Raw genomic sequence first — 23,758 nt, forward strand, 5'->3', positions numbered from 1 at the left:
GGGTTCATCTTGCTTGGGACTCTCTGTGCTTCCTGAACTTCTTCCTTCACCAAGTTAGGAAAGTTTTTTGTCATTAATCTTTAAACAGGTTTTCTATCCCTTGCTCCCTTTTTTCCTCCTTCTGGAATCCCTGTGATGTGACTGTTGTTACATTTCATGGTGTCCCAAAGCTTCCTTAAACTACCCTCGTTCTTTTTGAGTCTTTTTTCTTTTTGTTGCGCTAACTGGCTGCTTTTTTCTACCTTGTCTTCCAACTCACTGATTCGATCCTCTGCTTCATCTAGTCTGTTTTTAAATCCATTTACTGTATTCGTCATTTCAGATACTTCATTCTTCATTTCCACCTGGTCTTGATCATAGTTTTTATGTCCTTTTTCATGGTGATGTAGTTCTCACTAAGTTCCTTGTAGCTTCCATAAAGTTCCTTGTAGTTCTCACTAAATTCCTCATGCATCCTTATAGCCATTATTTTGAACTCTGTCTCTAAATTGCTTGCCTCTATTTCATTTACCTCCTTTTCTGGGGATTCCTCCCTTCCTTTCAATTGGGGGTTGTTTCTTTGTTTCCCCATTTTAGGTGACTCTTTGTTTCTGTGTATTAGATTGATCTGGTTTGACTTCCTTTCTTTGTGGGGTGGCCTTCTCTGGTAGGAATCCTGTGAAACTTAGTGGTGCAGTCTTCTTGATCTCTTGAGCTGGATGCTCTAGGGATGGCCTTTATACAGTTTATGTGAGCTCTTCTGTTGTATTTGGATCTTGATTGTTGGCTCATGCATTGGTGGGTCCTCCCCTTTGGCTGGCTGACAGACTCTCAACCCCTCATGTCTTGTGTGCTGTATTTGTATAGGTGCATAAAGCTGGAAAGAGAGTAAGATATAATAAGAAAGAAAAAATGTGATTAAAGGAAAAACATAATTTTGAGAGGATAGAGGGAGGAGAAACAGTAAGAGTAAAGAATGTAAACAAGGAGGAGAAAGGGAAGAATAAAATTTAAAATGAAAATAAGAAAGAGAAGGAGGAAGGAAAATGGAGTAAGAAAAGGGAAGAGTAGAATATAAGATTTGCAGTAAGAAATACTGAAAAAATAGGAATTAAATTGAAGAAAAGGAAAAAAGTATTTAAAAACTATGCAAAAGAAAAAACACAAATAGTGAAAAAGATTGAGGTGGAAGTTGTCCCAGCAGAGTTTAGTACTTGTCTTCTGGCTTCTCCTTCTGGACACTCCTCTAGTGTTCTGCAGCTGGTGTAAGCCAATGTCAGATGCTTTCTTTGTCTAGCTCTAGGCAGCCTGTTTGGAGCTAAAAGCAGTTCACATTCTGTGCTGTCTCCTTCATGGTTGGCTGCATCCAGGGTGGTCCTCACTGTGCTGCATTGCTTGCTGTTTATCAGCACAAGGCCCAGGGGTGGGTCCACTAATGACTGAAAACACTGCAGGTGCCTCCTCTACCTGCCTCTGTCTGCAGTCTTGCCATTAATCTTAGTCTAGCTGCTGAGCCCTCTGTTTCTGAGAGAGCTTCTCATGGAATTGGGAAGATGGGACTCCTGGATCTCCTGTGGAAGGTGCCATTCAGACTTCAGGGAAGATGGTGGATGTGTTCATACACCTGAGTCTGACCCAGGCTATTTCTGTGAACTCTGCATGGCGAAGCCCCTAGCAGGGTAGCAGATGGGGCCTCCACAGCCCAGAATTTGTGTCTTATGGTGTTCCTAGGCTCTCCTGTGAGAGGGAAGCACCATTCTGGTTCCCAGGAGAGTTTATGGAATTGCTGTGCCCTGAAGTCTGTCTCTCATGCCTGAATCCACCTATGCTGCTGTCTCATTGGCAGGGGATAAGGTGCCGGTTGTGGGAAAGTAATAGAGATGCTGGCTGGGTCAAGCAGGATTTCAAAGGGTGTGTGGCAAGCAAGATTCCAGAGGATGGGGCTGGGAGGCTTTCAGAACCTGGGGTGAGTGAGTTTCCCACAGGGTGGGGTAATTGTTTTTACCCTGGGAGGGGCTTGCTCTTCTCAAAAAAAAATGGCTGGTACAGCATGGTGTTATATCCCAGCACGGGGAACCCAGCAGCAGTTCCCCCATGCATCTCCCTCAAGACTCCCTCCCACTCCTGACTCTCCTCGCCCAAGTGCAGACTGTGCTGCTCTCCCTTCACCTGAGCCAAAGGTGAGTGGCCAGGAATCCTGTGCGTTAGCCCCTTAAAGCAAAAGAAAAGGAGGAAAAAGAGAAAAAAAGATGACTTTCTCTCCAGTGGAATCTGTCTCTTTTCGGCAGGCCAAAACAACAACAGCAACAACAACAACAACAAAAACACATCCATGGCCTTTCACCACTGGATTTTGCATGGGCAGGTGATCCCAACACTGGTGGTCTGTGCTTGGGAGCCCAGTCTGAGGTCCAGGCCTCACTTCTCTCTGGGGGAAGCTCCCTCAGCTGTGCAGCTGTGTCAGCCGCCACCTGTAAAATTGGTGCTCGCTGCTGCCCATAAAAACAGTGCCAGGCCCTTTCAAGTCCCTGCCCTTCCTACTGGTCAAGAGGTGGTTTTCACCCATCCTTGGTTAAGTGTCTCCTCCTCAGATAGTCCTCAGCTGTTTATTTCAGATGGATGTTCCCCTGTTTATTTTTATTTTCAGCTTGGTTCTGGGAGGTGGTGTGAGATAAACTCTCTTACTCCACTGCCATCTTGTCACCAGCTGGTGTCATTTTTTTAATAAAGCATATGCTCAATTTTCACTTTGAAGCTAGAAATGAACTTATTTTTTTAAAAAATCTTTATTTTGCGCTACATTAAAGTGTTTATTGTATTATTATGTCCTGAAAATAATCTATAGGGCAAAGTGATGGTTGATAGAGGTATTATGGTATATTAACTTTGAAATAAAGCAATGCATTTCTCTAAAAGTTTAGTTAAATTGTCATTAGTGATTTCAAAATATTTCACATTACAATTGACAAAGTCAAAATTCTTCTGTGTAACTTTTTTTCCTAAGTAAAATAAGTGTTTCTTTTGGCAGGACTGTTTCATATTTGCCAAAATACTCTGCTGGATTAGAATTACTTAGCAGGTAAGTATTTTCATTTAAATAAGATTATGCTTCTGACTGTTTTATTGTCTAAAGATATTTTTATAATTTTATAGATAGAAACCTTAAACAACTAAATTTGATCTGAACATGGTGATTGGGAATCACCCACTTCTCTGAGGGGCTTTTACTTTTCATAGATTAATACAAAGGCCATTAAGACTGAGCAGATTGATCAATATTGTATTTACTAGTCAATACTTTATTACAGGTATTTATCATGCTTATAGTTTCTTTATCATGCTTATGGTTTCTTTGTCACAAGAAAGTCTTTTTTCTTTAGAACTAATACTGAGTTGAAGAAAAACCATTTTAAATAGCAGATAATCTTTAATTTTTAATTATTAAAAATTATAAAATATACATAACATAAAATTTACTATCTTAACCATTTTTAAGTGTAAAGTTTAGTAGTGTTACGTACATTCACATTGTTGTGCATCTACCTCCAAAACTCTTTTTTATCTGGCAAAACTGAAAGTCTACCTGTTAAACAACAACTCCCCATTGTCCCCTTCCCTTCATAATCACTCACTGACTCATCCAGAGCAATTTCCAGTCCTGCAAACTCCATACATGGTAAGTGCCCTGTTCAGATATACCATTTTAATATTTTATACCATATTTTTAGCATATCTTTTCTGTGTTTAGATATGTTTATCTTTTTAATTTTTTTAAAAGGCTCTTATTTTTTTATTGTTATTCAAGTGCAGTTGTCTCCATTTTCTGATCACCACTTTCCCTTCCCCCACCCACCCCCACCTCCCACCCTCAATCCTAACCCCTTTTTGGCTTTGTCCATGGGTCCTTTATACATGTTCCTAACGACCCTTCCCATTCTTTTCCCCTGTTATTCCCCTCCCCATTCCCCTCTGATTACTCACAGTTTGTTCTTTATTTCAATGTTAGTAATTATATTTTGCTTGCTTGTTTTGTTGATTAGGTTCCACTTAGGTGAGATCGTATGGTATTTGTCTTTCGCCCCCTGGCTTATTTCGCTTAGCATAATGCTCTCCAATTCCATCCATGGCGATTGCAAAGGATAGTAGCTCACTCTTTCTTTGTTTCTTTCTTTCTGCTGCATAGTATTCCACTATGAAAATGTACCATAGCTTTTTGATCCACTCATTTATTGATGGGCACTTAGGTTGCTCCAGCACTTGGCTATTTGTAAATTGTGCTGCTATGAACATTGGGGTACATAGGTTCTTTTGAATTGGTATTCCAGGATTCTTAGGGTATAATCCCAGCAGTGGAATTGCTGGGTCAAAAAGCAGTTCATTTTTATCTTTTTGAGAAAATTTCAAATTGTTTTCCACAGAGGCTGCACTATTCTGCATTCCCACCAACAGTGTCCTAGGGTTCCCTTTTCTCCACAACTGCGCCAGCATTTATTATTTGTTTATGATGGCCATTCTGACTGGTGTGAAGTGGTATCTTATTGTGGTTTTAATTTGCATTTCTCTGATGGCTAGTGATGCTGAACATCCTTTCATATGTCTCTGGGCCCTGTGTATGTCCTTGGAGAAGTGTCTGTTCAGATCCCTTAGTTTTTGCCACTTTTTAATTGGATTGTTTGTCTTCCTGGAATGGAGTCACGTGAGTTCTTTATATATTTTGGAGATCAAACCCCTATCTGATGTATCATTGGCAAATATATTTTGCCATATGGTTGGTTCTCTTTTTATTTTGCTGATGTTTTCTTTAGCTGTGCAGAAGCTTCTTACTTTGATGAAGTCCCACTTGTTTATTCTTTCCTTTATGTCCCTTCCTCTAGGGGAAGTATCAGTGAAAATATTGCTGCGTGGGATATCTGAGAGTTTCCTGCCTATGTTCTCCTCTAGGACTTACATGGTGTCGTGATTTATATTTAAGTCTGTTATCCATCTTGAGTTTATTTTTATGTATGGTGTAAGTTGATGGTCGGATTTCATTTTTTTGCATGTAGCTGTCCAGCTCTCCCAACACCATTTATTGAAGAGGCTATTTTTACTCCATTTTAAGATTCTGCCCCTTTTGTCAAATATTAATTGACAAAATAGAGACATGAGTTTATTTCTGGGCTCACTATTCTTTTTCATTGATCTTTGTGTCTGTTCTTACGCCAGTACCAGATGGTTTGATTACAGTGGCCTTGTAATATAGTTTGATGTCAGGTATAGTGATCCCTCCTACTTTGTTCTTCTTTCTCAAAATTACTGCAGCTATTTGGGGTCGTTTATGGTTCCATATAAATTTCTGAAATATTTGTTCTATATCTGTGAAATAAGCCATTGGTATTTTAATAGGGATTGCATTGAATCTGTAAATTGCTTTGGGTAGTATGTATCCATACTACTGATGATTTTAATGAATTTAATTCTTCCACTCCATGAACACAGTATATGCTTCCATTTATTTGTGTCTTCCTTAATTTCTTTCTTCCGTGTTGTGTGGTTTTCTGAGTATAGGTCTTTTACTTCCTTGGTTAGGTTAATTCCTAGATACTTTATTTTTATTGTTGCTATAGAAAATGAGATTTATTTCCTGTGTTCTGATTCTGATATTCCATTGTTGGTGTACAAAAGTGCCTTTGATTTCTGAATATTGACTTTGTGTCCTGCTATTTTGCCAAATTCACTTATTAGGTTGAGCAGCTTTTGATGGAGTCTACAGGGTTTTCTATGTACACTAACATGCCATCTGCAAACAATGACAATTTTACATCCTCCTTTTCAATTTAGATGTCTTTTATTTCTTTTTCATGTCTGATCACTGTGGCTAGGACTTCCATTACTATATTGAATAGAAGTGGTGAAAGTGGACAACCTTGTCTTGTTCCCAATCTTAGTGGGAAAGCTTTTAGTTTTTGCCCATTGAGTATTTCTCAATGATGTTGACTGTAGGTTTTTCATATATGGCCTTTATTAAGTTGAGGTATGCTCCGCTTATTCTCACTTTGCTGAGTATTTTGATCATAAATGGATGCTGTAGCTTATCAAATGCTTTTTTCTATATCTATGGAAATTATCATGTGATTTTTGTCTTCCCTTTTATGTGATGTGTTATGTTTATTGATTTGCGAATATTGAACCATCCTTGCATCCCTGGGATGAATCCCACTTGATCATGGTCAATGATCCTTTTAAGGTATTGCTGGATGCAGTTTGCCAATATTTTGTTGAAGAGTTTAGCATCTGTGTTCATCAGTGATATTCTCCTGGTTCTTTCTTGGTTGTATCTTTATCTGGTATTGGGATTAAGATGATGCTGACCCATAAAAAGAGTTTGGGAGTCTTCCCTCTTCTTGTGTCTTCTTGGATATATCTGTGAAATAAGTCATTGGTATTTTAATAGGGATTGCGTTGAATCTGTAAATTACTTTCTGGAATAGTAGAGAAGGATAGGGGTTAGCTTTCCCTTAAATGTTTTGTAAAATTCTCTTGTGAAACCATCCTGTCCAGGGCTTTTGTGTGCCGGGAGTTTTTTGATCACTGCTTCAGTTTCACCAGCTGTTACTGGCCTGTTCAGGCTTTCTGCTGCTTCTTCATTCAGTGTTGGAAGATTATATTTTTCTAGAAATTTGTCCATTTCACCCAGGTTTTCAAATTTCTTGGCACATTATTGTTCATAGTAATTTCTTACAGTCCTTTGTATTTCTGTGGTAGCAGTTGTAATTTCTCCTCTTTCATTTCTGGTATTATTTATTTGGGTTCTCTCCCTTTTTTTTCTTGATGAGTCTGCTTAAAGGTTTGTTGATTTTATTTATCTTTCCAAAGAACCAGCTCCTGGGTTTATTCATTCTTTGAATTGTTCTTTTAGTCTCTATGTCATTTAGTTCTGTTCTGATCTTGATTATTTCCTTCCTTCTACTTGCTCTGGGCTTTGTTTTTTGTTGTTTCTCCAGTTCTTGAAGCTGTAGGGTTAGGTCGTTTATTTGAAATGTTTCTATCTTTTTGAAATAGACCTGCATTGCTATGAACTTCCCTCTCAGGACTGCCTTTGCTGTGTCCCATAGGTTTTGGACTATTACATGTTCATTTTCATTTGTTTCCAGAAACTTCTCGATTTCTTCTCTTATCTCATTATTGACCCATTCATTGTTTAGTAGCGTGCTATTCAGTCTCCATGAGTTTGAATGTTTTTGAGTTCTTTCCTTGAGGTTGGTTTCTAGTTTCAAGCCCTAATGGTCCGAGAAAATGCTTGTTATGTTGTCAGTTTTCCTGAGTTTGTTGAGGTTTGTTTTGTGTCCTATCATGTGGTCTATCTTTGAAAATATTCCATGTGCATTTGAAAAGAATGTGTATTTTGCTTCTTTGGGTGAAGGGTTCTATATATGTCAGTTAAGTCCATTTGATCTAATGCATTGTTCAGTTCCACAATATCCTTGTTGATGTTTTGTTTGGAAGATCTATCCATTTTTGACAGTGGGGTGTTAAAATCCCCTGCTATCAGTGTGTTGCTATCTATATCTTTCTTGAAGTCCTCCAAGAATTTCCTTATCTATTTGGGTGCTCCTATGTTGGATGCATGTAGGTTTACAATGTTTATGTCTTCTTGATGGATTCTTTCTTTGAGTATTACGAAGTGTTCTTCTGTGTCTTTTTTTATGTCCTTTGTTCTGAAATGTATTTTGTCTGATATAAGTATTGCCACCCTGGCTTTTTTTCATGTCCATTTGCTTGGAATATTTTTTTTCATCCATTTTCTTTCAGTTTGTGTAGGTCCTTTGTTCTGAGGTGGGTCTCTTGTAGGCAGCATATGTGTGGGTCATGTTTTCTAATCCATTCAGCCACCCTATGTCTCTTGAATAGAGCATTTAATCCATTTACATTTAAAGTTATGATTGAGAGGTACTTTTTGCCCCTTGTACCTGTGTTCCTCTCTTTCTCACTTTTTTTCTTTATCTTCTTAAAGCAGTCCCTTTAGCATATCTTGCAGTGCTGGTTTGGTGGAGGTGTGTTCTTTTAGCTGCCTTTTGTCTGGGAAACTCCTTATTTCACCTTCCATTTTAATTAAGATCTTTGCTGGGTAAAGCAGTCTTTGTTACAGGCCTTTTCTTTTCATTACTTGGAATATTTCTTGCCATTCCCTTCTGGCTTGTGGTGTTTCTGTTGAGAAGTTAGCTGCTAGCTGTATCAGAGCTCTCTTGTGTGTTACTACCTCTTTCTCCCTTGCTGCCTTTAAGACTCTCCCTTTGTCTTTGATATTTGCCATTTTAATTATGATATGTTTTGGAATGGGCCTCTTTGTGTTCCTCTTGAATGGGACGGGATCCTTTATGCTTCCTGGACTTGTGTGACTTTTTCTCTCCTCCTATTAGGGAAGTTTTCCATCATTTTTCAAACAGGTTCTCTCTCCCTTGCTCGTCTCCTTCTTCTGGTATCCCTATTATATGGATGTTATTATGTTTCAACTTCTCCTGCATTTCCCTAAATGTCTCTCCATTCTTTTGGAGTCTTCTTTCATTTTCTTGCTCTTACTGGGACCTTTTTTTTTTTCCTTGTTCTCCAGCTCACTCGTTTGATCCTCTTCTTCATCTAGCTTGCTTTTGATTTCTTCTACTGTGTTCTTCAATTTAGAAATCGTATTCTTCAGTTCCTCTTGCCTCCTGTTGATAGTTTCTATGTCCTTTTTCATGCTGATACAGTTCGCAGTAATTTCCTTGTAGTTTCCCAGTAGTTTCTGGTAATTCTCTCTGAGCTCACTGAGCCCATTGAGCTTCCTTAGAACCATTGTTTTGAACTCAATATGTGATCGTTTACTTGCCTCAATTTCATTTAGTTCTCTTTCTGAGGATTCCTGCTTTCCCGTGGACTAGGGGGTGTTTCTTTGTTTTCCCATTATTTTTGAGACTCTTCTTTTTCACTTCTGCTTCTTAAATTGATCTCTCTTGACTTCCTGAGTTTGTGGTGTGAAAATCTGTGATAGGAGACCTGTGAGATTCAGTGGTGCAGTCTCCTTGATCTCCTGAACTTGCTGCTCTTTGGATGCCTTTTATGCCATTTATATTGGCTCTCTGGAAGTTACTTGGTTTTGATTGTTGTTTGGTCATTCTTTAGTGGGTCCTGCCTTCCAGCTTGTTGACTGAGGTCACTCTGCCCACCACATCGTGAGTGTTTTTGCACAGGTGATGTCAGAACAAAACTACAAAGCCCAGGAAACAAACCTACAGCCACCAAAATAACTCTGTCCTGCAATCCCACTATCAACAGCAAGTGAACCAATATTAATAATGCTGTAAAGAGATTAAGACTATTATAAGAAAGGAGACAAATAAACTATTGGTATAAAATCTAGTTACTTAACATGCATAAACTTGATGGACCCAAAATGGATGTTAAAAAGCTATGTAGTAAAAAAAACATCATAAATCATTGAAAATACCACAGTGGATTTCTTCTTGGTAGCCTCTAGTATTTAACTGCTGTTTTTTCTTTCTGGATCTGCCTCTGATGAAGTCAGATGTTGACCCCGTCTGACGTTAGGCAGTCTTTTCAAGACTTCCAGGAATCTAATGTCTATGCCTGCCTCCTTCAGTTGTTAATACAGTCACGCTGCACTTAGCAGTCAGGCTTAGGCACCACATGGCCAAGGAAGAGTCACTCTTGGGGGCAGGGCTGCTATTTCCTTTCATGATGCTGATGCTCAGGGGAGTGGACTGCCTGAGCAAGATGCTTGCTGTTGTATGGGAGATGAGTCAGCACTGGGATTCTGCTGGCTATTCCCTCAGTTCTCTCCCCAAAGCCTCTGTCCCCAGTCTCTCCTCAGGCGTCTCCAGCCCACTTTGCCCCCGCCTTTGCCAGAGCCCAGGGTAAGTGGCTGCAAACAAAAATCTATTTGTTGACTTGTTAAAAGGCTCTTTGCATTGCCAGCCGCCCATCTCTGGCAGAGAGCAACCCTGCCGCTTTTCTCAGCTGGCTGTTATCTGTGTACTTTCATGGCTCTGGTCCTATAGTCTGAGGGTCCCTGCTTATGGTTTAGACCCTGCTCTTCTCAGGGGGATCCAGCTGGCCATTTAAATATCCCTCTGGTGTTGTCACTTGCAGGTGCCTAACCCCCCTTCTCAAGTCTACACCACACTCCTTACCAGTCAGGTTGTATTAAAGCTAATTTTTCTGTCTGTCCAAGGTTATATGGCCTCTCTCTCGCTTTTGTTCATTTGTTTTTTCAAGGTGATTTCTCCACAATTTAGTTATAATTCCAAATTGGCCTGGAAGGAGGTCATTGTGACTTCCATTTACTCCTCTGCCATTTTGAAACTCTCAATGATCTGTAATTTTCTGATAGCATCCTTTTTTTGCCTTTGGTATCAGGGTAATGCTAGTTTCATAAAATTAGTTTGAGAGTGGTCCTTCTTTTTGATATTATTTGGAACAGTTTAAGAAAGTCTTACATTAACTCTTTTTTAAATGCTTGGTAAAATTCATTAGTGAAGCAATCAGACCTGGGCTTGTCTTCACTGGGAGATTTCTTATTATTAATTTGACCTTCTAACTAGTAATTGGTCTATCCAGACTTTCTATTTCTTCCTGACTCAGTCTTAATAATTGTTTTGTTTCTAAGAATTTTTTCTAGGTTGTCCAGTTTGTTAACATATAGTTTTTCATACCAGCCTCCTATAATCCTTTTGACTTCTGGGGTGTCAGTTGAAATGTGTTCTTTTTCATTTATATTTTTGTTGATATGGGTCCTCTTTTCTTTTAGGATTTTATTTATTTATTTTTAGAGAAAGGGGAAGGAAAGGAGAAAGAGAGGGAGAGAAACATCAATGTGCAAGGTAAACATAGATTGGTTGCTTCTCGCAAGCACCCAGCTGGGGACATGGCCTGCAACACGGGCATGTGCCCTGGCTGGGAATCGAACCAGCGACCCTTTGTTTCACAGCTGGTGCTCAATTCACTGAGCCACATCAGCCAGGGCAGTCCTCTCTCTTTTTTTCCCCTGGTTAAATCAAGCTCTGATCTTTATTATTTTTTTCCTTCTGCTCGTTTCACTTTGTTCTTCTTTTACTAGTTACTTAAGGTATCCCAATATGTTGTTTATTTGGGGTCTGTCTTGCTTCTTAATGTAGGTGTTTACTGCTGTGAATTTCCCTCTTAGAACTGCTTTTACTGCATGCTTTTTGGTATATTGTGTTCCCATTTTTTTTGTTTCAGTGTAACTTTTTTATTTGTCTTTTAATTTCTTTTTGATGGGTCTATTTATATTTTCTGTTTGGGTTTCAGTCTTGGTAGGTTTCGTGTTTCTAGGAATTTTTTCATTTCATCTAGATTATCTAATCTGTTGGCATGCAGTTATCTGTAGTACTCATAATTATTTTTATTTCTTTTATTATTTAGAATTGATAATAATGTCTCCTTTTTTGTTTCTAAATTTGTCTTCTCTCTTATTTTCTTAGTCTATCTAAAGGTTTTATTTCATTAATCTTATGAAGAATCAATTTTTAGTTTTGTTGATTTTCCTCTATTTTAATTAGTTATTTACTTAAATCAATTTAAACTCATGGATCTTTACTTTTTTAAATTTTATTTATTTATATAGTTTTAGAAAGAGCAGAAGGGAGGAAGAAAGAGAGGGAGAGAAACATCTATGCGAGAGAGAAACATCGATTGGTTGCCCTTCACATGCACCCCAATATGGGACTGAACCTATAATCCAGGCATGTGCCCTGACTGGGAATTCAACTGACTACCTTTTAGTTTGCGGAAAGGTGCACAACCAACTTAGCCACACCAGCCAGGGCTGTTTTTAATTTTTGAGCTATAACCCACTACTGTTGTTATTTTTTGTGTTGCTCAAGTTCTCCTAGATTTGGCCATTGGAAGCCCTTTTAAGTTGAATTCTGTGTCCTTGTGATATATCCCCATTATTTTTTCTGAGCTCTTTGTTTTCAGAAACCATAGAATGTTCTGGACTCATCTTTAGATAGTATTTTTTAATGTTTTAGTACATGAAATATTTGAATTATTTTTTTGCATTTTGAATTACTTTTTTCTTTTCTTAGGTATGAAGATACATGGGCTGCACTTCACAGAAGAGCCAAGGAATGTGCAAGTGCTGGAGAGGTAAAGAATTATTGGCTAATTTTATACTTGTGGGATATGCTAGTTTTTAAGAAATTAAGTTTGTAGTTGTATTAAAATGTTTTGCAGGATATCTGAAATTGAATTTAGCAGTTGATTATGAAACTCCCTAAATAAGGCACATTTTTCAGTCAAGTAGCTTAGTTAGACTTAGAGAATTTACGACTTTTATTCTCAAGTCAAAAATAAATACTTGGTTCATCTAGGTATATAATGTTTTGAATTTGAGTCTGATGCCTTTGCATCTGTATGTAAATTATAGGTGTAATTTCTTTTTACCCACTATTTAGTAATTTCTTGCCCTGGCTGAGTGGCTCAGTTGATTGTAGCGTCATCCCATACACCAAAAGTTTGCAGGTTTCATTCCCAGTCAGGAAGCATACCTAGGTGGTAGGTATGATCCCTGGTTATGGAGCTTATAGGAGGCAGCCCATCAATGTTTCTCTTTTACATCGGAGTCTTTCTGCCTGTCTGTTTCTCTCTTCCTTCCTCTTTCTCTAAAATCACTAAATATATCCTTGGGTAAGGATTTAAAAAAGAATTTATTATTTAGACAAAAGTTTAATTTTGTCCAGCCTATCTAAAATCACTAATTTCCTGGATTAGGCCAAGATGGTGGAGGAGTAAGTGGAAACTACACTAACCTACTTCCAGGACCAAACTGGGATTATAACTAAATTATAGAAAAATCATCCTGAATAACCAACTGAACACTAGCTGGAAAGAAGCTTATAACCACGGACGGATGGGAGAAGCCACTCCACCACCATGAGACTGGTAGGGAGTGTGAAAAAGGTGTGAGAGGGCCGGCTTACCTCCCACGGGTAGCAGCTGAAGTTTTGGAGGCATATTTCAGCAGCTGGGGAGTTCCCCCTGAGGAATGTGGAATCTAAAATGCAATTTGACATCCCCAGCCTATAGCACCAGAACCAGGAAAGGAACCCAAATAACATACAGCTGTGAAAAGCAATATGGTTTCTGTCCACCAGGGAGAGACAGCGGGAGACTCAGAGTGCCTCTTAAGGTGCCAATGTGCAACATTCCGTTTGCACATCCCACTACCCTGGGCTCTGACAGAGAGAGGGCAGAGTTGACCAGAGACACTTGAGGAAAGCCTGGGGCTGTTGGCTCTGGGGGGAAAGCTGAAGGAATAGCCACCAGGATCCCTGTGCCGAGTCATTCTCCATACTACAGGTGCCATCTTTCTGAGGCAGAGCATGCCTAACCCTGCCCACAGGAATTACTCTGCCCCACATTATGGAGCTTAAGCCCTACTGCTGAAGAGTATAGCTGGATGACATTCACTGATTAACCCTACAGAAAGCCTTAAGGCAGAGGCTGATACCTGGCAGACCCTCCCCCTGACCTGGTGCTGATCAGAGGCAACCGTGGTGCATAGCTTGGTTTACGCCCAAGCCCAGCAGAGCGGAGCCACATGTTGTGAATTGCTGATAGCTTAAAACAGGTTGCCCAGAGCCAGGCGGGGTTTGATTTAGGACTACACCAGTGTCTTCCAGATCTACCTATTACATAGAAACAAATACAAAGAGGCAGCCAAAATGGAAAAACAAAGAAACAGGCCCCAAATGAGAGAACAAGAGAATTACCAAAAGAAGATGTAGATGAAATAGAGGCAAGTAATTTATCAGATAGAGTTTACAGTAATGACTATAAGGATACTCAAGAGCATGAAAGAAGACATAAAAACCACAAAAAAGGACCAGTCATAAATAAAGACCGCAATATCTGAAATAAATAATACACTGGAAGGAATAAACAGTAGGTTAGATGAAGCAGAGGATTGAATTGGTGATTTGAAAGACAAGGTAAAAAAACACCCAAGAAGAGCAACAAAAAGAAAACGGAATTTCAACTTAAGAAACCTTTGGGATAACATGAAGTGTAACAACATCCACATCATGGGAATACCAGAAGGAGAAGAGAATGAGAAAGGGATTGAGAACCTATTTGGAGAAATAATGACTGAAACTTTCTAATCCAATGAAGGAAAAAGATGTACAAGCCCAGGGAGCTCGGAGAGTCCCAGACAAGTTGGACCCAAAGAGGCCTACACCAAGACATGTGAAAATTAAAATGGCAAGGCCCAAAGACAAAGAGAGAATCCTAAAAGCTGCAAAAGAAAAGCAGATAGTTACCTACAAGGAAGCACCAATTAGACTGTCATTTGATTTCTCAGCAGAAGCATTTCAGGCCAGAAAGGAGTGGCATGAAATATTCAAGGTGATGAAAAGCAAGGACCTACAACCAAGGCTTCTTTACCCAGCAAGGCTACCACTTAAAATTGAAGGAGAGACAGAGCTTCTCAGAAAAATAAAAAGATAACACCAAACCAGTACTGCAACAGCTGTAAGAAGAAGAAGAAAAAGAAAAGGGAAAGAAAAAAAAAAAGAGGAAAATAGTCTAATACTAAAATGACACTAAATACCATATTTTGCCGTGTATAATGTGCACCCACATTTTTGGCCCAAACTATCAGGGAAAAAAAAATCTTTCATCTTAATTTTTTAATTAAATTTCTTATTTATTATATTTAGATTTTTTTGTTAATGGAATTTTAGCATTCATTTTTTAACATATGGTATGAGAAATTTTATGTAACATCATTTCAAAACATGAGAACTGATAAAAGGTACAGGATATTTTATGTATTTGTAGCCACCCATGTACACTGTGCATCCTTATTTTTCCCTCAAAAATTTGGGCAAAAGAATGTGCATTATACATGGCAAAATAAGGTATATATCTATCAGTTATCACCTTAAATGTAAAAGGCTTAAATGCTCCAATGAAAAGATATAGGGTAGAAGAATGGATAAGAAAACAAGACCTGTATGTATGCTGCCTACAAGACCCACCTCAGGTTGAAAGATACACACAGACTAAAAGTAAAGAAATGGAAAAGTATATTTCATGCAGATGGAAAGGGGGGAAAAAGCCGGGGTAACAATACATATATCCAAGAAAATAGACTTTAAACCAATGTTATAGTAGCAGACAAAAAAGGGCACTACATAATGATAAAGGGAACAATCCAACAAAAGATATAAAACTCTAGTAAACATTTACATACCCAACATAGGAGCTCTTAAATATGTAAAACAAATCTTGGTGGACATAAAGAGAGAGATCGACAGAAATACAGTCATAGTCAAGGTTTTTAACGCCCTTTTGACTTCAATGGATAAATCTTCCAGACAGAAAATCAACAAGGAAACAATGGCTTTAAATGGCACACTAGATCAAATGGATTTAATTGATATTTTAAGAGCATTTCACCATAAAGCAATGGAATATACATAATTTTCAAATGCACATGGAACGTTTTCTAGAAGAGACCACATGTTAGGACACAAAACAAAACAAGTCTTAATAAATTTAAGAAGATTGACATCATATCAAGCATCTTCTCTGACCACAGTGCTGTGAGATTAGAAATTAGTCACAAGACGAATACTGAAAAATACACAAAGACATGGAAGCTAAATAACATAGTATTAAACAATGAATGGGTCAACAAAGAGATCAAGAAGGAAATCAAAAGATACCTTGAAAAAAATGAACATGAAAACACAACAATCCAAAATCTGTGCGACACTGGGAAAGCAATCTTAAGAGGGAAGTTCACAGCATTACAGGCCTCTCTCAAAAAAATAAGAAAAAGCTCAAATACACAATCTCACTTTACGCTTAAAGGAACTTGAAAACGATCAACAAAACCCTAAGTGAGTAGAAGGAAGGCAATAATAAAGATAAGTACAGGAATAAATGAAATAGAGTTAAAAAAAAAAAAAAAGATAAAATAGATCCATGAAGCCAAGTGCTTGTTCTTTGAAAAGATAAACAAAATTAACAAACCTTTAACAAGACTCATCAAGAAAAAGAGAAGACCCAAATAAATAAAGTCAGAAATGAAAGAGGAGAAACAACAACTGACACCAAAGAAATACAAGGGATTGTAAGAAAATATTATGAACAACTATATGCCAGGAAACTGGATGACCTGGATGAAATGGATAAATTCCTAGAAACATACAATCTTCCAAAACTAAGTCAGGAAGAATTAGAGAATCTGAATGACCAGATTACACCTAGTGAAACTAAGGTAGTAATAAAAAAAAACTCCCAACAAACAAAACACTGGACTGGGTGGCTTCACAAGTGAATTTTACCAAACATTTGGATAAGAGCTAACGCCTCTCTTTCTCATACTATTTCAAAAAATTCAAGAGGAGGGAAGGCTCTGAAGCTCATTTTACAAGGCTCTCATTATCATAATACCAAAAGCAGATAAAGACACTACAAAAAGAAAAGTATAGGCCAATATCCCAGATGAACATAGATGCTAAAATCCTCAACAAAGTATTAGCAAACTGAATACAGCAATACATTAAAAAGTCATACACCATGATCAAATGGGATTTATTCCAGAAATGCAGTACTGATACAACATTTGCAGATCAATAAATATTGTTCACCACATAAATGAAATGAAGAATAAAAACCACATGATCATGTCAATAGATGCAAAAAAATCATTGGATAAAACCCAACACCCATTTATGATACAGACTCTCAGCAAAGTGGGAATAGAGGGAACATACCTAAACATGATAAAGGCCATTTATGACAAACCCACTTTGAGCATCATACTCAATGGGCAAAACCTGTAAGTGTTCCCCTTAAGAACAGTAACAAGACAGGGATGCCCACTTTCACCTGTTATTCAACCTAGTACTTGGAAGTCCTAGTCAGGGCAATCAGACAAGAAGAAGAAATAAAAGGCATCCAAATTGTAAAGGAAGAAGTAAAATTGTCTTTATATGCAGATGACACAATACTGTGCATAGAGAACCCAAAGATTCCACCACAGAACTACTAGAACTGATAAATGAAGTCAGCAAATTAGCAGGGTACACAGCTAATATCCAGAAATCAGTTGCATTCTTATATTCCAATAATGTACTATTAGAAAGGGAAACTAAGAAAACAATTCCATTCACAATTGCTTAAAAAAGAGTAAAATACCTGGGAATAAATTTAACCAAGAATGTAAAAGACCTGTACTCAGAAAATTATAAGACACTGAAGAAAGAAATTGAAGAAGATACAAATAAGTGGAAGGATATACCCTGTTCATGGATAGTAAGAATTAACATCATTAAAATGTCCATACTATGCAAAACAATTTATAGATTCTATGAAATTCCTCTTAAGATTTCAACAACATATTTCAGAGAACTAGAACAAATATTCCAAAAATGTATATGGAACCACAGAGGGCCCTGCATAGCAACAGTGATCCTGAGAAAGAAGAACAAAGTTGGAGGAATCACGCTACCTAATATCAAACTATACTATAAAAACCATAGTAATCAAAACAGCATGGTACTGGCATAAAAGCAGACACACAGATCAATGGAACAGAATAGGGAGCCCAGATATAAACCCACATTTTTATAGTCAATTAATATTTGACAGAGGAAGCAAGCACATACAATGCGCTGAAAATAGTTTATTCAATAAATGGTGTTGGGAAAATTGGACAGATACATGCAGAAAAATGAAACTAGACCACCTTCTTATATTACACAGCAAACTAAATTAAAAATGGATTAAAGACTTAAATATTAGACCAGAAACCATCAAAATCCTAGAAGAAAATATAGGCAGCAAAATCTTGGACGTAGCTCATAGATATTTTATCAGATATATCTCTCCAGACGAGGGAAACAGACAAACAAAAAAACCCCGAATGGGACTTCATCAAACTAAAAAGTTTTTGCACAGCAAAGGAAATCATCAACAAAATTAAAAGCCCACAAAATTGTATGCTTTTTATCTTCTGATAAGGGGTTAATATCCAAAATTTGTAAAGAACTTAAAAAACTCAGAACCAAAATAACCCAAACAATACAATTAATAAATGGGCAAATGATATGAATAGATAGTTCTCCAAAGAGGACATACAGATGGCCAATAGACATATGGAAAGCTGCTCAATGTCACTAATCATTAGAGAAATGGAAATTAAAACCACAATAAGTGTTATCTCACACCTGTCAGAATGGCTATAATCAATAAATCAACAACCAACAAGTGCTGGTGAGGATGTGGAGAAAAGGGAATCCTTTTGCACTGTTGGTGGGAATGCATATTCGTGCAGCCACTATGGAAAGCACTATGAAAATAACTAAAAAAATTAAAAATGGGTCTGCCTTTTCACTGAGCGATCCCACTTCTGGGAATGTATCTGAAGGAACCCAAAACACTAATTCCAAAGAACGTAAGCATCCCTGTGTTCATTGCAGCATTATTTACAATTGCCAAGACATGGAAGCAGCCCAAGTGTCCATCAGTAGATGAGTGGATAAAGCAACAATGGAACATTTACACAATGGAATACAACTTGGCCATAAGAAAAGAAGAAAATTTTACACTTTGCAACAACATGGATGGACCTGGAGAATATTATGCTAATGAGTAAAGTAAACCAGTCAGAGAAAGACAGATACCATGATTTCACTCATGTGGAATATAATGACCAAACTACCAACAAACAGAATCGAAAGAGGCTCATAGATTGAGAGCAGGATGACAGCTAGGGCGGGAGGTTGCGGGTAGGGGGTGTAGGGATTGAACACAAAAGAAAAAGGACTCATGGACATGGACAACAGTGTGATTGTTGGGGTGGCGGGTATATAAGGGGACTAAATGGTAATGGGAAAAAATACAGTTAAAAAACTCAAAGATATATGAAAACAAAAAACTAGCCCCGGCTGGTATGGCTCAGTGGATTGAGTGCTGGCCTGCGATCCAGAGGGTTGCCGATTCGATTCCCCGTCAGGGCAGGTGCCTGGGTTGTGGGCCAGGTCCCAGGAGGGGGCACTGGAGAGGCAACCACACATTGTTGTTTCTCTCCCTCTCTTTCTCCCTTCCCCTCTCTCTAAAAATAAATAAATCTTAAAAAGAACCAAAAAGGAAACTCGATTAGGAAGGCTCTTGTGGGCCACTATCATTTTAAAAAATAAATAAATAAAACAAAATACAAATTTTAAAAATATCACTAATTTCCTTAGTAAATATAAAAGTTTCAAGTACTCATTCTTAATTCACTTAAAAGAAAAATTATTTTCTAACCCTGTGTGTAGAGTTCATAATGAATAAAAAGTGATTTGTGAGAAGGTCTTTAGGATGAACCAAGTGAGATCACCAGTACTGGACCAGTTTTTACCTGTAAAATCACAATATCTTATTATTTTAGTATAGCCAATAAACATTCCAGAAAGAGAGAATAAGGGAAAGACAGTGTAGGAAAAGATAAATGGCTGGCAATTTTCCAGAAATGAGATATGTTAAACCCTAGATGCAAAAAGTACAACAAGCAAGCATTTTTATCTGTAAGTATCTACATCTAGATACCTCATATTGAGACTATAGAAAATCAGAGGCAAATCTTAGTTTCCTGATGATTGCATTATAGCCTCTCTGTGAAGACTGCTCAGTATTTTTAAAACTAGTCTTAGGGATCATTTTAAAACCGGTAGGCAATAGGCATTGTTAAGCATACAAAATTAATGAGAAAAGCAACTAGAATAAAGCTTGAGGAGGGTTGAGCCATCTCAGTTGAGGGTTGTCGGTGAGAGATGATGTGGTTATCCCTCCAATGTGGACCAAAAAACAATGGGGAGGTGTGGGGAAGGGGTACAGAATGAGGAAGGCAGCTTTCTGACCTCTTTATTGTAGCTTAATTCTTTTATTTCAATTTGTGAATCTCCTAGAATATTAAAATGTAGAAACAGTTCAGCACTACATAATTTTACAGATTATCTTGATATTTTTATTCTTCTAAAGTTCTTTTTTTTAGTGAGATTCAGTGAAAATCAGTTGTGTTCATGTTTCAACTTGTGAAGACTCAGTCTTTCTTAATCTTTGGGTGTATAAATTGTCTTTTTTTACTGTAACTCAACTGTAAACTCTGATTTAAATATAAATTCCAAATGCATTTTTCCTGTTATATAATTGATTTTGTGATCTTTATATTTATTGTACTAATGTGTGGTATCCTCCACAAATCTTGCTTATCATTGGTAATTTTTTCAAAAGATGATCTTTCCTTGATCCTTTTGAATATTATTCTAGCCTCTTTCCCCTCCCACCATGTTAAGACAAAAACAAAGTTGTCTGGGAGAAACAGATGTCTGTCATTTTCTTCACAGTCTTCAGGAAGAGAAGTTAGAATTATTTTAGGCTAGTCTGGTGTCTCACCACCCTGCTATTAGGAATCCTTTATAACTGAATTACTTCTTTGTCAACATAAATCCTATTTTCTTTTTTCTGGAATTGATCAGTTGCCTCTATAATTTCTTTATACACAAGTACCATTTACTTTCTGAAATAAGTGTTCCTGTTAAATGTAAATTGAATCAGAGTATATTCTAAATGCATTAGGGGACTTTTTTGTTAAAAGAAATCCTTTTGTAAACCAAATAATTACCCAGTAATTATGTTTTGGGTTGTTTTTGTTTGTTTTCTTTTCAGTTGTTAGTGGTAGTTTTTTGTTTTTCTAGATTTGGATTTTCAAATACAGGGTTTACTTAAAAACAGGGTATACTTAAAAGTGATTTCTAAGGTCATCTCTGAACTCTCTTCTCTGGGTTAAGATGCACTGAGACAAGCAGTAATTTGAGGTTTTCGGTACTGAATATTGAGTTGATTGTTTTCTAAGGAAGAAAACAACTTCAGTCTTCTTTTGAGTGTCCTGTCGCTTTTAGTCAATAGCGGGGGTCTTTAAAGATTGACCAGCTCTCATTACACTGCCTACGATTTCTTTGTGCTTAAAGTCTGGTTTTACTGTACCCTTCCTCTTCTGTGTTGCAGCTGGTGGACAGCGAGGTGGTTATGCTTTCAGCACACTGGGAAAAAAAGAAGACAAGCCTAGTAGAGTTACAGGAGCAGCTTCAGCAGCTTCCAGGTTTGATAGCGGATTTAGAGTCCATGACAGTAAATTTGAGTAAGTCTTATGCTCATGTTTCTGCATTACCTTTAGAAGTGAAAATAATTTGGACTGGACTTGGTGTAATTTCAAAGCTTTCTAAGAATATGTTAAATTATTTGTTGACAGGATATTTTGGAAAATAGTAAGTTTGAGTTAATTTCATATTCTGTTTGAGGATTAGACAAATGATTCAAGGTGTAGACATGATTTCTAAAATATACCAATATTGTTTTCTGGCTCTCTTCAGCTCAGGAAACAATTATAATGTTTTTGATCCTTAAAATGACTTAGGGTTGTCTTTGTGACGTTTGATCTCTGTTTAAATGTATACATATAGAAAATAAAAGGGATTAGGGTGATTTTGTCCTGACTCCAGTATATACTCTGGAAATTGTTGCTTTTAAAACTGGTATGCTTTTTTTCCTCTGTGAACTGAAAAGAGAGCAAACAAATCCAGTTAAATGTGGGTACCTGTTTGGCTAAATTTATACCTTATGGAAGTTTATAATTTTTTTGTGGTCTTTTCTATTGTGATGAATTATGCTGATATTCTTTATTTCTTATGTTTATATTTAGATAATTAACTTTTATGTTTCACATTGCCATATTGTAGGATAATATTGTGGCTTACTATTTTCTAACCAAGCTTGAGGTCTTAGTGTAGTAAGGGTTAGGCACTATCTGCATAGGAAATAAATTTCTTAAGCTAATAACCTAATCTGGTTTTATGGGTAAGAAGGTAGGAATACCCTATCATCTCTTCCTGTTTTTCAGTATTACTTTTTTAAAAAACTGAAACAAAAATAATTTACAGAACAAGTAATTAGTAAATCCTAAAACAGTTTGTTCTGTGTGAATAAAGTTACCTGAATGGTATTTGGGATGCTGTTGCTGGTAACAGTAGCTAATATTATGGCAGCTACACAGGTCGTTATTTGCTTTACAAATGTTATTTTTAATCCCCCTGAGAACCCTACAAAAGTAGTTTTACTTTTCTGCTTTACATTAAGGAAAGTAAGGCTGGGAAGATGTTGTGACTTGCTCAGGGCCACATAAGATACGGATCCAGGATCCTAACCACAATGATGATGTTCCAGTGGGGTATGACGGTTCTGAGTAGGCCTCATGAACTGTACTCATAAAGCCCCGGCTGTTACAGTTTTTTTCTGGTGTTGGTGATTTATTATTTCTGAAGGCAGGGTGTGGAAAAGATATCCTGGGTCTTAAGAGAAATGAGAAATACCTGTGGTTGCCCTCTGCTTTTTTTCGCCTTGTGGATGTAGGCATGATCCGTCTCAAGCCTTTGAGAAGGCTTGACGGAAAAAGAGCTTCCAGGGTACTTTGAATTTTCTTTTCAGCCACTTTTTTTTTAGCTTTTGTTCCTTGCTTTTGAGTTGCTTGCTTTTCATTGGTTGTATATTTCTTTGCAGACATATTCTTCTATAACCTCCCCTCTTTTTTTTTTTTTTTGCCAGCTTAGAGTAAGTTCTGTTTAGAGATGTTCTTTGTTTGATACCACTCTGCTGATTAAATGAATTGTACCATGATCTAATTATTTTTCATAGAAATTTCTGCTTAGGAAATGGAGTTTACATATGTCTTTCTTAAAATAGAACATATTATATTTTCATTCGCAGTTACGACTCTCATATCCTGGAAAGGTTTGATATTTAGTGATATGTGACCTTCCTTTTTAGAAAACTGCACCATGTCTTCTTAAATGAAGGGGGTGGGCTCCCAAATGCTTACTTGGATTCTCTGTCTTTGTTAATCTGAGGACATTGACCACCAATGGCAAATTAAAGCTAAAGGATTTTCTGAACTACTATTCTGGGCAGATAATCACTTCCAGATAATTTAAATCATATTTTTCCTAATCTATGTCTAATATATCTAGAGCTTTTTGGAGAGTTAATTTGGTTTTCTGAAAAGATACCTCTAAAATCTAGGTAGTTGGTTTTTATATTTATTGCCAATCTGAATATAGTTGGCATTTGAAACACATGCTACCTTCGTGTCTTAATCTATTGCCATTATTTGCCTGATACTTATATTTAGTACTGACTGATTAGAAGATTGCAAGTCAGAACTGGAATTCAAGAGGCCTATTATGACCTAGAATAAGCTCATAGGGAGGTGTTTTGAAATTGTGACTTTTAGATAAGCAACTTAAGCTTCTTAAAATTAGTACTGATATTCTTTACAGGAGAAAAATATTTTGAAGCCTAATTTGGTGGAATAGTTTGTATATCCATATCATTAATGTATTTTATGAATTCATTTTAGTGAATTTATGCATCATTCTTAGGTACTAGAAGTATTTAGTGTTTTAAATTGTTTGCTCAAATACTAAATCCTTTTGTTTTTTGGTAGTCTCAAAATATCTCTTATCACCTGAATACCTTGATACAATATCACGAGCCTTAGTCAAGAAATAATAAAAAATAAATTTTTTTTTATTTTTTATAAAAAAAATAAAAAATAAAAAATAAAAAATAAGTAGTAACTGACCGATATTTAGTCACAGTATTCCCTTAAATTCTTTGAACTTTTTACCTTTTCACTGTTGTATTTAATACCATATCCAATCAGTCCCTCTAT

At 37.0% G+C, this 23,758-nt stretch overlaps 1 protein-coding gene across 1 annotated transcript in view; it reads left to right on the forward strand.

The window, feature by feature from the left end:
- Nucleotides 1-23,758, forward strand: part of DTNBP1 (dystrobrevin binding protein 1) — a 145,901-nt gene that overhangs the window by 14,406 nt on the left and 107,737 nt on the right. The window contains exons 3-5 of the mRNA XM_054591877.1: nucleotides 3,008-3,058; nucleotides 12,063-12,123; nucleotides 21,040-21,172. Coding sequence (XP_054447852.1) covers nucleotides 3,008-3,058; nucleotides 12,063-12,123; nucleotides 21,040-21,172 — 245 coding nt within the window. The remainder of the gene's footprint in view (nucleotides 1-3,007; nucleotides 3,059-12,062; nucleotides 12,124-21,039; nucleotides 21,173-23,758) is intronic.

Source organism: Pteronotus mesoamericanus, unplaced genomic scaffold (assembly GCF_021234165.1).
Source record: "Pteronotus mesoamericanus isolate MK-2021 breed Mesoamerican mustached bat unplaced genomic scaffold, CSHL_Meso_final scaffold_31, whole genome shotgun sequence".
Classification (NCBI taxonomy): domain Eukaryota; kingdom Metazoa; phylum Chordata; class Mammalia; order Chiroptera; family Mormoopidae; genus Pteronotus; species Pteronotus mesoamericanus.